The sequence below is a fragment of the Parus major genome, unplaced genomic scaffold (assembly GCF_001522545.3).
Source record: "Parus major isolate Abel unplaced genomic scaffold, Parus_major1.1 Scaffold258, whole genome shotgun sequence".
NCBI lineage: Eukaryota > Metazoa > Chordata > Aves > Passeriformes > Paridae > Parus > Parus major.
Window position 1 is genome coordinate 170,024 of NW_015379266.1, and position 9,376 is coordinate 179,399.

At 47.0% G+C, this 9,376-nt stretch overlaps 1 protein-coding gene and 2 long non-coding RNA genes across 7 annotated transcripts in view; 1 reads left to right on the plus strand and 2 right to left on the minus strand.

Annotated features, from left to right (window-relative positions):
- The window catches only part of LOC107198651, a 10,371-nt gene extending 9,990 nt beyond the window's left edge, over positions 1-381 (minus strand). For all 3 annotated transcript variants that reach the window (XR_004495652.1, XR_004495651.1, XR_004495650.1), the window contains exon 1: positions 367-381. This is a non-coding gene — a long non-coding RNA (uncharacterized LOC107198651). The remainder of the gene's footprint in view (positions 1-366) is intronic.
- Positions 1-9,138, plus strand: part of ALPK2 (alpha kinase 2) — a 44,922-nt gene extending 35,784 nt beyond the window's left edge. For both annotated transcript variants that reach the window (XM_033511477.1, XM_033511475.1), the window contains one exon: positions 8,626-9,138. In XM_033511477.1, the coding sequence (XP_033367368.1) occupies positions 8,626-8,632 (7 nt within the window). In that variant the 3' untranslated portion in view covers positions 8,633-9,138. The remainder of the gene's footprint in view (positions 1-8,625) is intronic.
- LOC117243764 lies at positions 6,085-9,370 on the minus strand. 2 transcript variants are annotated; one of them, XR_004495654.1, is made up of 3 exons: positions 9,145-9,370; positions 7,806-7,905; positions 6,085-6,377 (listed from the first exon to the last, which is right to left on the minus strand). It is a non-coding gene; the product is annotated as an uncharacterized LOC117243764 (long non-coding RNA). The 2 variants fall into 2 exon arrangements; XR_004495653.1 differs by having other exon boundaries at positions 6,085-7,905.
- Positions 9,371-9,376: the final 6 nt, after the last annotated feature.

Consider the following 9,376-nt stretch of genomic DNA (forward strand, 5'->3'; position numbering starts at 1 on the left):
CTGGGGCACGGCGGTGTGAGGGCAGGGAGCCGTGCGGGGCCGAGCTGTGTCTGCAGGCGGTGTGAGGGCTGGGGCACGGCGGTGTGAGGGCAGGGCCCGTGCGGGGCCGAGCTGTGTCTGCAGGCGGTATGAGGGCAGGGGCACGGCGGTGTGAGGGCAGGGCCCGTGTGGAGCCTTGTGCTGCCCCGGGGACTGCGCCACCCGCCTGGGTAACGGGGCCAGGGTGACCTTGCAGGGCTGCCGGCTCTGTCTCCGGAGCAGCGAGTGCTCCTGCACTAAAGGGCTGGCCACAAAGCCTCGGGGCATGCTGAGAATAAAGAACGGCCTCTCCTCTCCCTCGCTGTGAAAACAGACACAGTCACTAACCTGGTGTTCCGTGTCCGCCTTTGTCCCGCACACCGTGGAGATGTCACTGGGCAAACCGGGCTGGCCGGGGCAGAGCTGGGCTTAAAAGGACACAGGTTCTTGCTGGGTGGGGAGGGGAGGAGTGCCCAGCTCTGTAAGGAAACATCTGGCTGTCCTTAACCGCTAGGAACTGCATGCACGACCTGCCTGTGTAATCACGTACCAGTTCAGCTCACCAGAGCTTGAAATCTATTGCCATAACCTCGCAAGGTTTGGCCTGTTACACAATGTTGTCCTCAGAACACAGTTAAAGAAAAATTATCTTGAGAATTCCTTTTGTGTGTTTCATTTCTTACAGTTTCACAGTGTTAGTAGTTATTAGTGTTTGAGAGAGGAACTAGTTTGCTGGTTAAATGACTTTTCTTCTTTATTTTTTAAATTTTTTTTAATGCATTTTTAATGAAGAAATGAGATCCAACAATGAAAAATAACCTTTCTAAAAAGAAACGCAAATTAAGTGAGAAGGGAGGAAAATTCTGTTTGATTTCCAGGAAATGCCGACTTTAAATATCTATGTATTGATATTCTTATTTGGTGAAACTGCTGAGGTGTGTCAGTAATTTTTTTTGGACCAAAGGTACCTGCTCTATCAATCTTTATCAGTCTCACCAGGGGTTATATGTCACACCACTGTAGACCTTTTAATGCTCTATGTGACCCCCTTTTCCTGAGTCATTGGTATGAGCTTTCTGTGTTTGGGAGTGTTTTTATTTTAAAAGCTAAAATTTTCTGCTGCCTCTAAAACAAAACACTTTCCAGCCTCTTGGAATTTTTCTGTTGTATCGGAGAACAATTCAACTCATGCAATTCTTGTTTTAGTGATCTCGGTTAATTAATTTTTATTTTTATTAAATGGAAGATAGACTATGCCCATTTAAAGATCAAAAAACAATTACTTAATTTCATGTCCGAGTGAAGACTCTTTAACTGTGCAATTTGCAGTCATTTCAATATTATTTGCTTCCAAGGCAAATATTCAGGGATTCAGAGATTATTCTCTCTACTTACCAAGGAAAAAACCCAACTTTTAATTAATATTTGCAGGATTAATTCTGTATGAACTGAAATTTAGAACTCACCTGCTGTTCCTAGAATACTCCTGAAAACTTGGTTTTCTTCCTCAGAAGTTTATTATGACTGGAAAAAACCAAAACACCACATATACAAATCTGAACCTTTATCCCAAGTGGAAAGTGAGTTATTTCCTCCAGAATTCACCAGATGTCAGCTGATGCTTTTCCAGCTTACGTGTTTTCTCCCAGTGCCCAGGCTGTGGAGCTGTGTTTGGCAGGGGACGGGCAGCCCCGGTTCCTGGTACAGCCCCGCGTGTGGCTGCAGGGCTGGACAGGCCGTTCCCGGAGCTGGGCTCTGGGAATGATCCTGGGACACTGCCCTGGCTCTGGCTGTGCCGTGGCTGGTGTTCCCAGCACTGGCACCGGGCAAGGCTCTGCCCTGGCGTGGAGCGCCCGTGGCGGTGCAGGGCCTGCCGCAGGAGGGTGACACGGGTGGAGATGTGCAGGGGCTGTGGCTCTGGGGTCTGACTGCGGGCCAAGCTGGGCTGTGCTCGCTCCGGGGTGGCAGGGACATGGATGTGTGGGTGTGGTGACACATGCCTGCTGGTGGCACAGCTCGTTCCCAGTGTGCACGGTGAACTAAGGTACCATCTGCCTATGCTTGGAGCTATTTCACATACGTGAGCTGCAGCGTGTTAAACATTAATTATTCCTTGCAAGCCCCTGTGGGCGTGGGCCAGGGCTTTGTTTTACCCAGGTCAATGAACAACGCTCTGGGGCCATGTTTGAAACGAAGTGGTCGTGTGGCAAGATTCCATGTGTTTCACAATTTTTAAATGCTAGTAGAACATTCCTGAATGCTAGTGGAATGTCAAGTCCAGTTTTAATTTAGGATCAGTGAGCAACTTAACTAGACATGAGTACCATATTGCTGTGACAAGCAGTCCAGGAAATTCCTGATGTTTGTTGAGAACAATTTCTCATCACAAATGCTCAGCAAGCCAACTAGGAAAGGTGCTCTGCCACAGGGGTTTGTGAATAGAGCACTCGTGGCAGGAGCGATGGTCCTGGTCACAGTGACCATGAAATGGTCTGATTTAAATGTTTTGGTGTAGTTACAAAAAGCAGAGTTGTCACCCTGGCTTTCAAGAGTGCAAAGAATAAGCTGCCAGGGAGCAGTTGGCCATGTCCCCTGAGGAGCTGCCTCAAGGGGCCCCGAGTGCTGGTCAAGTTTGAATAGAACGTGTGCAGGAGAGGCAAGGCCATTCAGGCAGAAGCCAGGCAGGGTAGGTTGCCAGCTTGGCTGAACAGGGCACACTGCACGTGGCTCTCTGGAAGCCAGGCCAGGTGTCAGAGAAAGAGGAGAGCTGTGGTTTGCCAGTAGCGTGCTTGGGTCTCAATCCAGGGGCTCGTACTTTCAATGCTTTGTCCAGGATCTGGGTGCAGGAGTGGAACACACCAGGAGGGAGTTTGCTGAAGATGCTGAAGTGGGAGGTGCCGTGGGCTCAAGGGATGAGAGGCCTTGCAGAGGGATCTGGGTAGGTGGAACATTGGGCAATCATTGGCAGGAAATCTAACAGAAAAGCAGCACTGCTGGCAGGAGAATTCCTGGTGGTTTCCACAGAGCCTGGATTGCACCCAGAATGTACTAGTGTGGCACTTACTGTGTGAATTAAAGGATTTTGCTGAAAAGCATAAAGATTAATGACTGTACCTGCTGGGAGCACGGGATAGAGTTCTCTCAAAGTCAGGCAGTGGCAGCCAGAGGTTTGTGAGAACTGGCTGACTCACCTTTACCCCAAACTGGGAATTTTTTGTCAAACGAAGTTTTCCTGAAATGCATTTGACAAAATATTTCTACTTGGCTGAAAATTTCAAACTTAAAAAAGCTTCTATTTAATTTGCAACCACATTTTTATTTAACTCCTAAAAGCTGGCATGAAGTATGGCAGTTTAAATTAATGTTGCTTTTTAAGTGTTATTTAAAGTTATGTTTTTATTTGCATGAAGTCTTACAGAGTTTTGTGGTTGGGTTTTTTTAAAAGTCAGTTCTAGATGGTATAATTTGAGCATAAGAACAGGAGGAAGCTGAGTGAGGGTTACTGTGAATAGCTTATATGTGTTTGCTGATCCAGCACCTAATGAAGTAATGGGTGCTGGATTAAGTCTTTTATTTTTTTTTTTATTTTTTTTTCCCCCCAGCACTTTCTAAAGGCACCCTGCTATTTTCAGTACCAGATTAATCATGATTTTGGTGTTGTGCTACATGTCTGAAACTACACTTCACTGACAGAAAAGTTTCCACAGCTTTGCTAGTAAACTGAGAACATGTCCTGGCTTCTCTGGGGTGGCCCCCTCTGTACGCAGGAGGTGCAGAAGGCCTTGGGTTGCCTTCTGCCTCTCCTAGGCTGCAGTCCTTTCCCTGCTGATATGAGCAGATTCCCTACTGCTGAGCTGAAAGGAGTTTGGGAGTGGATGTGGCACTTTCTTGGTGCTTTTCTTCTTCTCCTGTGGTGCCAGGAGAAAGCTCTGAAAGGTAATGTTAAGCAAACCTGGAAGGAACATTCCGTCAGTGTTGTCAGAGCCAGGCCCAGCTGTGCACTGCTCCAGGTGGCTGCCTGGGGAGGAAATAGGGTTTTATCATCAGAAAGCAGAACCCCAAACTGGGTACTTGTGCTGATGGATGACTGTTTTCACATGCCAAATGACAATTTGGTAATAAGAATAAGGTGAATTAAGATGATTTGTGTACTTCACAAACCTATTTTTGTTTACAATAAATGTAACACTACATAGTGTGTATGTGTTACCAAAAACCATGCTTGAGGTGAATTCACCAGAGACCAGAGATTCTGTCTGTGGGCTGAGTTTCCTGGCTCCTACCTTCAAGCCCTGAGATTTACTAGACAGAAAACACAAAATCCTTAGTAAATGTGGTCTCCTAGGGAAGCAGGGACAGGTTTGTTTGTTTGTTTGTTTTCATCTAAGTGAGAGATGAAGTAAAAACTTGTTTCCAGGAATCTACATTGGTAGAGATTCAAATTCTGGTCCAAACTTGTGCTTAGAAGCAGTGATTCTGCCTCTCTCTAGTGTTTGTCTGCACTGAAGTCCTGATTAACTTCTCCAGGTTCCAAAAGCTGCCGAAGGAATGACAGTGCTGCTGACAGCTCACCGCAAGCGCTGTCCTTGCCAAACAGGACATCAGCAGCTCTGTTGCTCTGGGAATTTAGAGTACAAAGCAATCTCAAGGGAGCTGCACTTTCTTACTGGACTGCAGCTCTTGCCAGTGCTTTCCTGTGCCAGGAGGCTGCCAGGCTGGAGCTGTTACCAGGACCCTTGCACGACACACAAACTGCTACACGCTGGCTGCTCCTGGCACTGAGCTGCTGTCCATCTGTAGGGCAGAACATCTGTCACATCTGGGTTGTTCTTGAGGAACACTGATTTCTCTTGGGCTGCTTCCCTGGCATATAACAACACCTGCCTTCGTCTTGGGGCTTTGTACTCCTGGAATATTGGTTGATGTGCAAACTCTTGTGATGGGCTTGGCACTGTTGTTATAAATCAAAGGCAGAAAGATGTCTCCTGCCTCACTATCAAATAGCAAAGTCCTTTATAAAAGAGGAAAAAAAATTAATTTAATTCTCCTATTTTTTATCTTTCTCTTTTTTGTTTTTTTACCTATGGGCACAATCAAGGAATGCTGAGTCTAAAATGTGTCTATTGTACCTAGCCATTAATGAAACATAGAAGCACAATTTATACTTATTATTATTACTATTATTATTACACAATTGAAGACAGTGTACCAGCTGCTTGCTTGCTGAGGAAGAGGAACTGTTTCAAACTTGACAATTTTCTTAAAAGCTGCTGTTCACAGAAGTAAAGCTGAGGCAAAGGAAATTACTGGTATGGTAGGGAAAATGTTGTCACAGGTGCAAACAAGTGGCCCTCAGTTCCCTCAACTCTAGGCGGGCTGTAGAGGGAGGGAATTACTAGACTTTTGCACTATGTTACTGCATTTTGAAGTAGCTAGAAGTTATTTAATGGTTGTGTTCTGTAAAGAACCCCTTAAAACTGAAGATCTGTGCTGCACCAGCACACTGAAACATGTGGAGGTACAGCAGAGAGGTATCTGCCCATGGCGTGCAACTAATATTTGCCAAGTATTGATCTAGTGTGCATCTCATCTTCTAGCTGTAGTCCAAGGTTCAAAGTTTACCTTTTGTTTAAAAACTGATTTTACAGGGAGGTCATGTCCTTTAGCTAATCCAGCAGCAATAGACATCTGTAAAATGGACACTGAGTTTACCACTATTTGGAGGAAAGCCTTGAAGCCCTCACGGAAAGCCTCTGTAGCACAGAGGTGTATCCACTGATATGGCAGTATGCAGAGAGCCTGGACAGGTGACAGAGTGGAGGAAATAATTAGTCTGCTTTGGAATGTTGTGGTGTTGCCAGACCTAGCCTCAAATCAGAAGATAAGCCCTGTCCATTTGCTCCTGGCACACCCACAGCCCTTCCCAGGGTACTGGTCACTTGACCCCACCTTCATATTTTCACTGCAAAGAGTTGGCTGAAATTACTCCTAAATAGCTGAAACCCCAAAGCACACTGGGAAAGGCAGGTTTACCACAGAATAAATGGCCACAAAAATATAATAATCTAATGTAGCAGAGGGTGTTGGTTTTTACTTCCTGATTTCCTTCATAAAGTTATGTGCATTTGTATATAACAATCCATAAATAGCGGTGAGGAAAATCTCTCTTTATAGGCAGCATTAAGTAATTACACATCAGGAATTTACTAACAATTTTAAAACTGAAGAAAGCACAGAGTAGTTCCTGCCCCACAGTAAGTTTGGTGCATTTCCTTTCTTTTGAAGTGACACTGGCCACTCTGACCAGGGCTCTCTCTGTCTCAGGCGTTGGGGACTGCAGCAACCAGGGTTTGGACAGCCTGAAAACAGAGCAGATCCCTCTGGATCAGCAACACACTGGGGACAACTGGGGACAGGAATGAGCAGAAACCATCATCCTCTGGGGCTGGGACTTTGTTTTAACCACACAGATCATGCCACATGTAGGGACAGTTCTGATTTCAAGTCCTCCACAGAAAACACAGGAATTTGGATTTTGGGCAGCTTTTACAAACTGCATTTCAGCTTTGCAAAAGCCAGTCCCTGGAGATCCCTGCTTTCCAGAGCACCAGTCCTTACTGGTCTCCAGTTCCCTGAAAACACGCCCCAGCCCCAGTCTGGGCCAGCGTCAGCCGCAGCCTGGCTGAGCACAAGTATGGAGAGGTCAGAGCCCTCCCCTGGACTGCTGCACTTGGAGTGAGATCCATTAGAAATGGAGCTCTGGAAACAGGCTCCAAAACATTCTAGGATCAGACCTTTAAAATGGCTCCATAGGGCAATGGCTCCAGCACAAGTCCTGGTCCCAGCCCTGGCTCCCTGACACGCACACAAGAAGCCCACAGTCACACAGGTGCCACTTGCAGAATTCAAACCTTTCCTGCCCAGTGCTGAGGGAAATCTGACAGAGGAATAACAAGGAACCTTTGCTGAGAGCAGTGGTCAGGCCAGGCCTTCAGGCTTGGCAAGATTTTGTAATAAACAGACCCAAATTCCATCCCCAAGTCTAAATCTCTGACAAGTCTTGTCAGAAAGATACTGGACAGTAAATCAGACCACTGAATTAAAAGACTGCAGAAGGAATAACAGAAGCTTTTCCACTAATAACAGAAGTTCTTTTCTTCCCTCACCAGTCTGGGACTGTAGGACCGAATATTTGCCACTGAGACAAGCTGTCCTTAACACTTTGACCCCTCAGGCATTATTATTTCTCAGAGAACTGGGCCAGCTCTGAGCTACTCCCATGTGTCTGCAGCGCTTTAGGGAGGGGCAAGGCGACATCCCACTTTGGGCTGGAAAAATTTCAAGATAATCAAAAGTTGTTCCCCTTCTCTCTGACCCACAGCACTGCAGGAAAGCGTGCTGAAAACGTGGGGTCCGGGCTGGAGTCGGGGTTGGGGGTCAGGCAGCCGAAGAGATGCCTTTCCAAGCCATTTTCTGTCCCTACCACAGCTAATGCTGCCGTCTTTGGAAGGACTCACTAATCTGTGGAGCGAGGTCGCTGTCTGTGGTTATTGCCAGCTCTCCTAGGGGTGGCAGCTGGGGCAGCGCTGGGTGACACCCTCAGGGCACACCCTGGCCCTGCACAGATGCAGGTGAGGTTTGGGAGGATGTGGGAACAGTGAAAATGATGGATGGTGCTGGGAGGAGCAGTCAGCCTGTGCTCGCAGTAGTGCCACCGTGCAGGAATCCGGGTAAAAATCCAGCTCTCCTGGTGCTCAGGGATGCAGGGTCTGAGGGGCTGGAGTTACCTGTGCCTTTCCAGGACAGCAGGAACAAGAGGAAATGTGGTGCCAGAGCTGTGTCCCATTAGGTTGTGTTTCCCTCTGAGGACAGAGAGTCCATTCTTCTCTGGAGAAGAGAATGAAAAGTGGGAAAAATGAGGTGATGAGCAGTGAACAAGTAGGGAAAATAGTGGGAGTAAATCTTGAGAAAAGCTCCATGGTATTAAATAAGTATTTTGAAGTAAAAATGAGGGAATTGGTGGAAAAGTAGGGGAATTTGGGGGATAAAACTTGAAAAAAAATCTAAGAATGAGGATTTTTGGGTGAAAAATAAGATAAGGAAAATTTGGATTGTAAACCGGAGAGAATCCCTAGAGTAGACGATCAATATTTTCTTGTAAAAATGAGGAAATCAGAAGTGGACAGACAGGGAAAATTTGGGGGGGTGGAAAGTGAAATAATCTCCAGAGATTCAGGAATGAACATCCTGAGGTAAGCTGAGGTCATCAGTTAGGAACATGGAGTGAACATTTTGGGTGTAGAAATTGATGTTTTCTTCAGGATGGAAAATGAATATTTTGAGGGGAAAACAGGATCACTGGTAGTGCACAGATAGGGAAATTTTGGGGGTAAAGAATTAATCTACATGGAATAAGTAGGGGATGTTTTTGAGGGAAACTGGGGCCAGAGGTGAAGGTCAGTCCAAAGCCAACCCTGCTTCATCTTTAAATCCCAGGATGAACTCTACAATCTGACAGTTGAGGGACTAAAAATTCATAGAAATTGAGCCAAGAGCATTGAGGTTTCTGGGAATCCCATCCCAGTGTTGTCATTGAATTTTTAACAGATCTTGAAGCTTTTGATGACAACAACACACATCTCTGTTGGGATTACTGCCATGGACCAAGTGAACCCTCAGGACTTGTTCTGCTCATTTCTCCCTGGAAAAGGATGTTGCACCTTCTGAGCCATTGTGGAAATGCTGGAAAGGGTAGGAATTCAGGGTTATTGGAGGAGTTCTTTGCTGTTATGTCAGGTGCCAGCCAGTTCTGCCTTAGAGCCGTTCAAGGGGCTGATGTGTAAAGTGCATTAGCAGAAAAGAAGGAGCAGCCATTCCCATCCCAGCCCTTTCTCGTGATCCCAAAATTTGCTCAGAATGCCGATATTCTGAGTTCAATCCCTAAATGGGCCGATCACTTCTCATCATTTAACTTGATGATCCTTGGGTGTCTGTCCAACTCAGAATATCCTGTGCTCTGGAATTAGAGGTAAATTTTCCCTGGCATTTTAAACCCAGAGGTTTTTCCATTGGAGATAGCGAGTCACGGAGAAAGTGGGGGAGAGGAAGGAGAACATCACGTCTCACCCGGCAGGTGTCGGATGAGCGACCCGAGCAGGGCCCCGGTCCCAGTCGAGAGCGGCGGGGGGAGAGCGGCTTCTTCCTCCCGTGGCGATCCAGCGCCGCTCGTTCCGCAGCGTTCCCCGGGGATGCGGCCACGGTCACTGCTGTGCCCGGGGAGTGCGGTGGCCTCGGGGGTGCGATGGCCGCGGGGGTGCGGTGGTCTGGGGGGGGTGCGGTGGCTTCAGGGGTGCGGTGG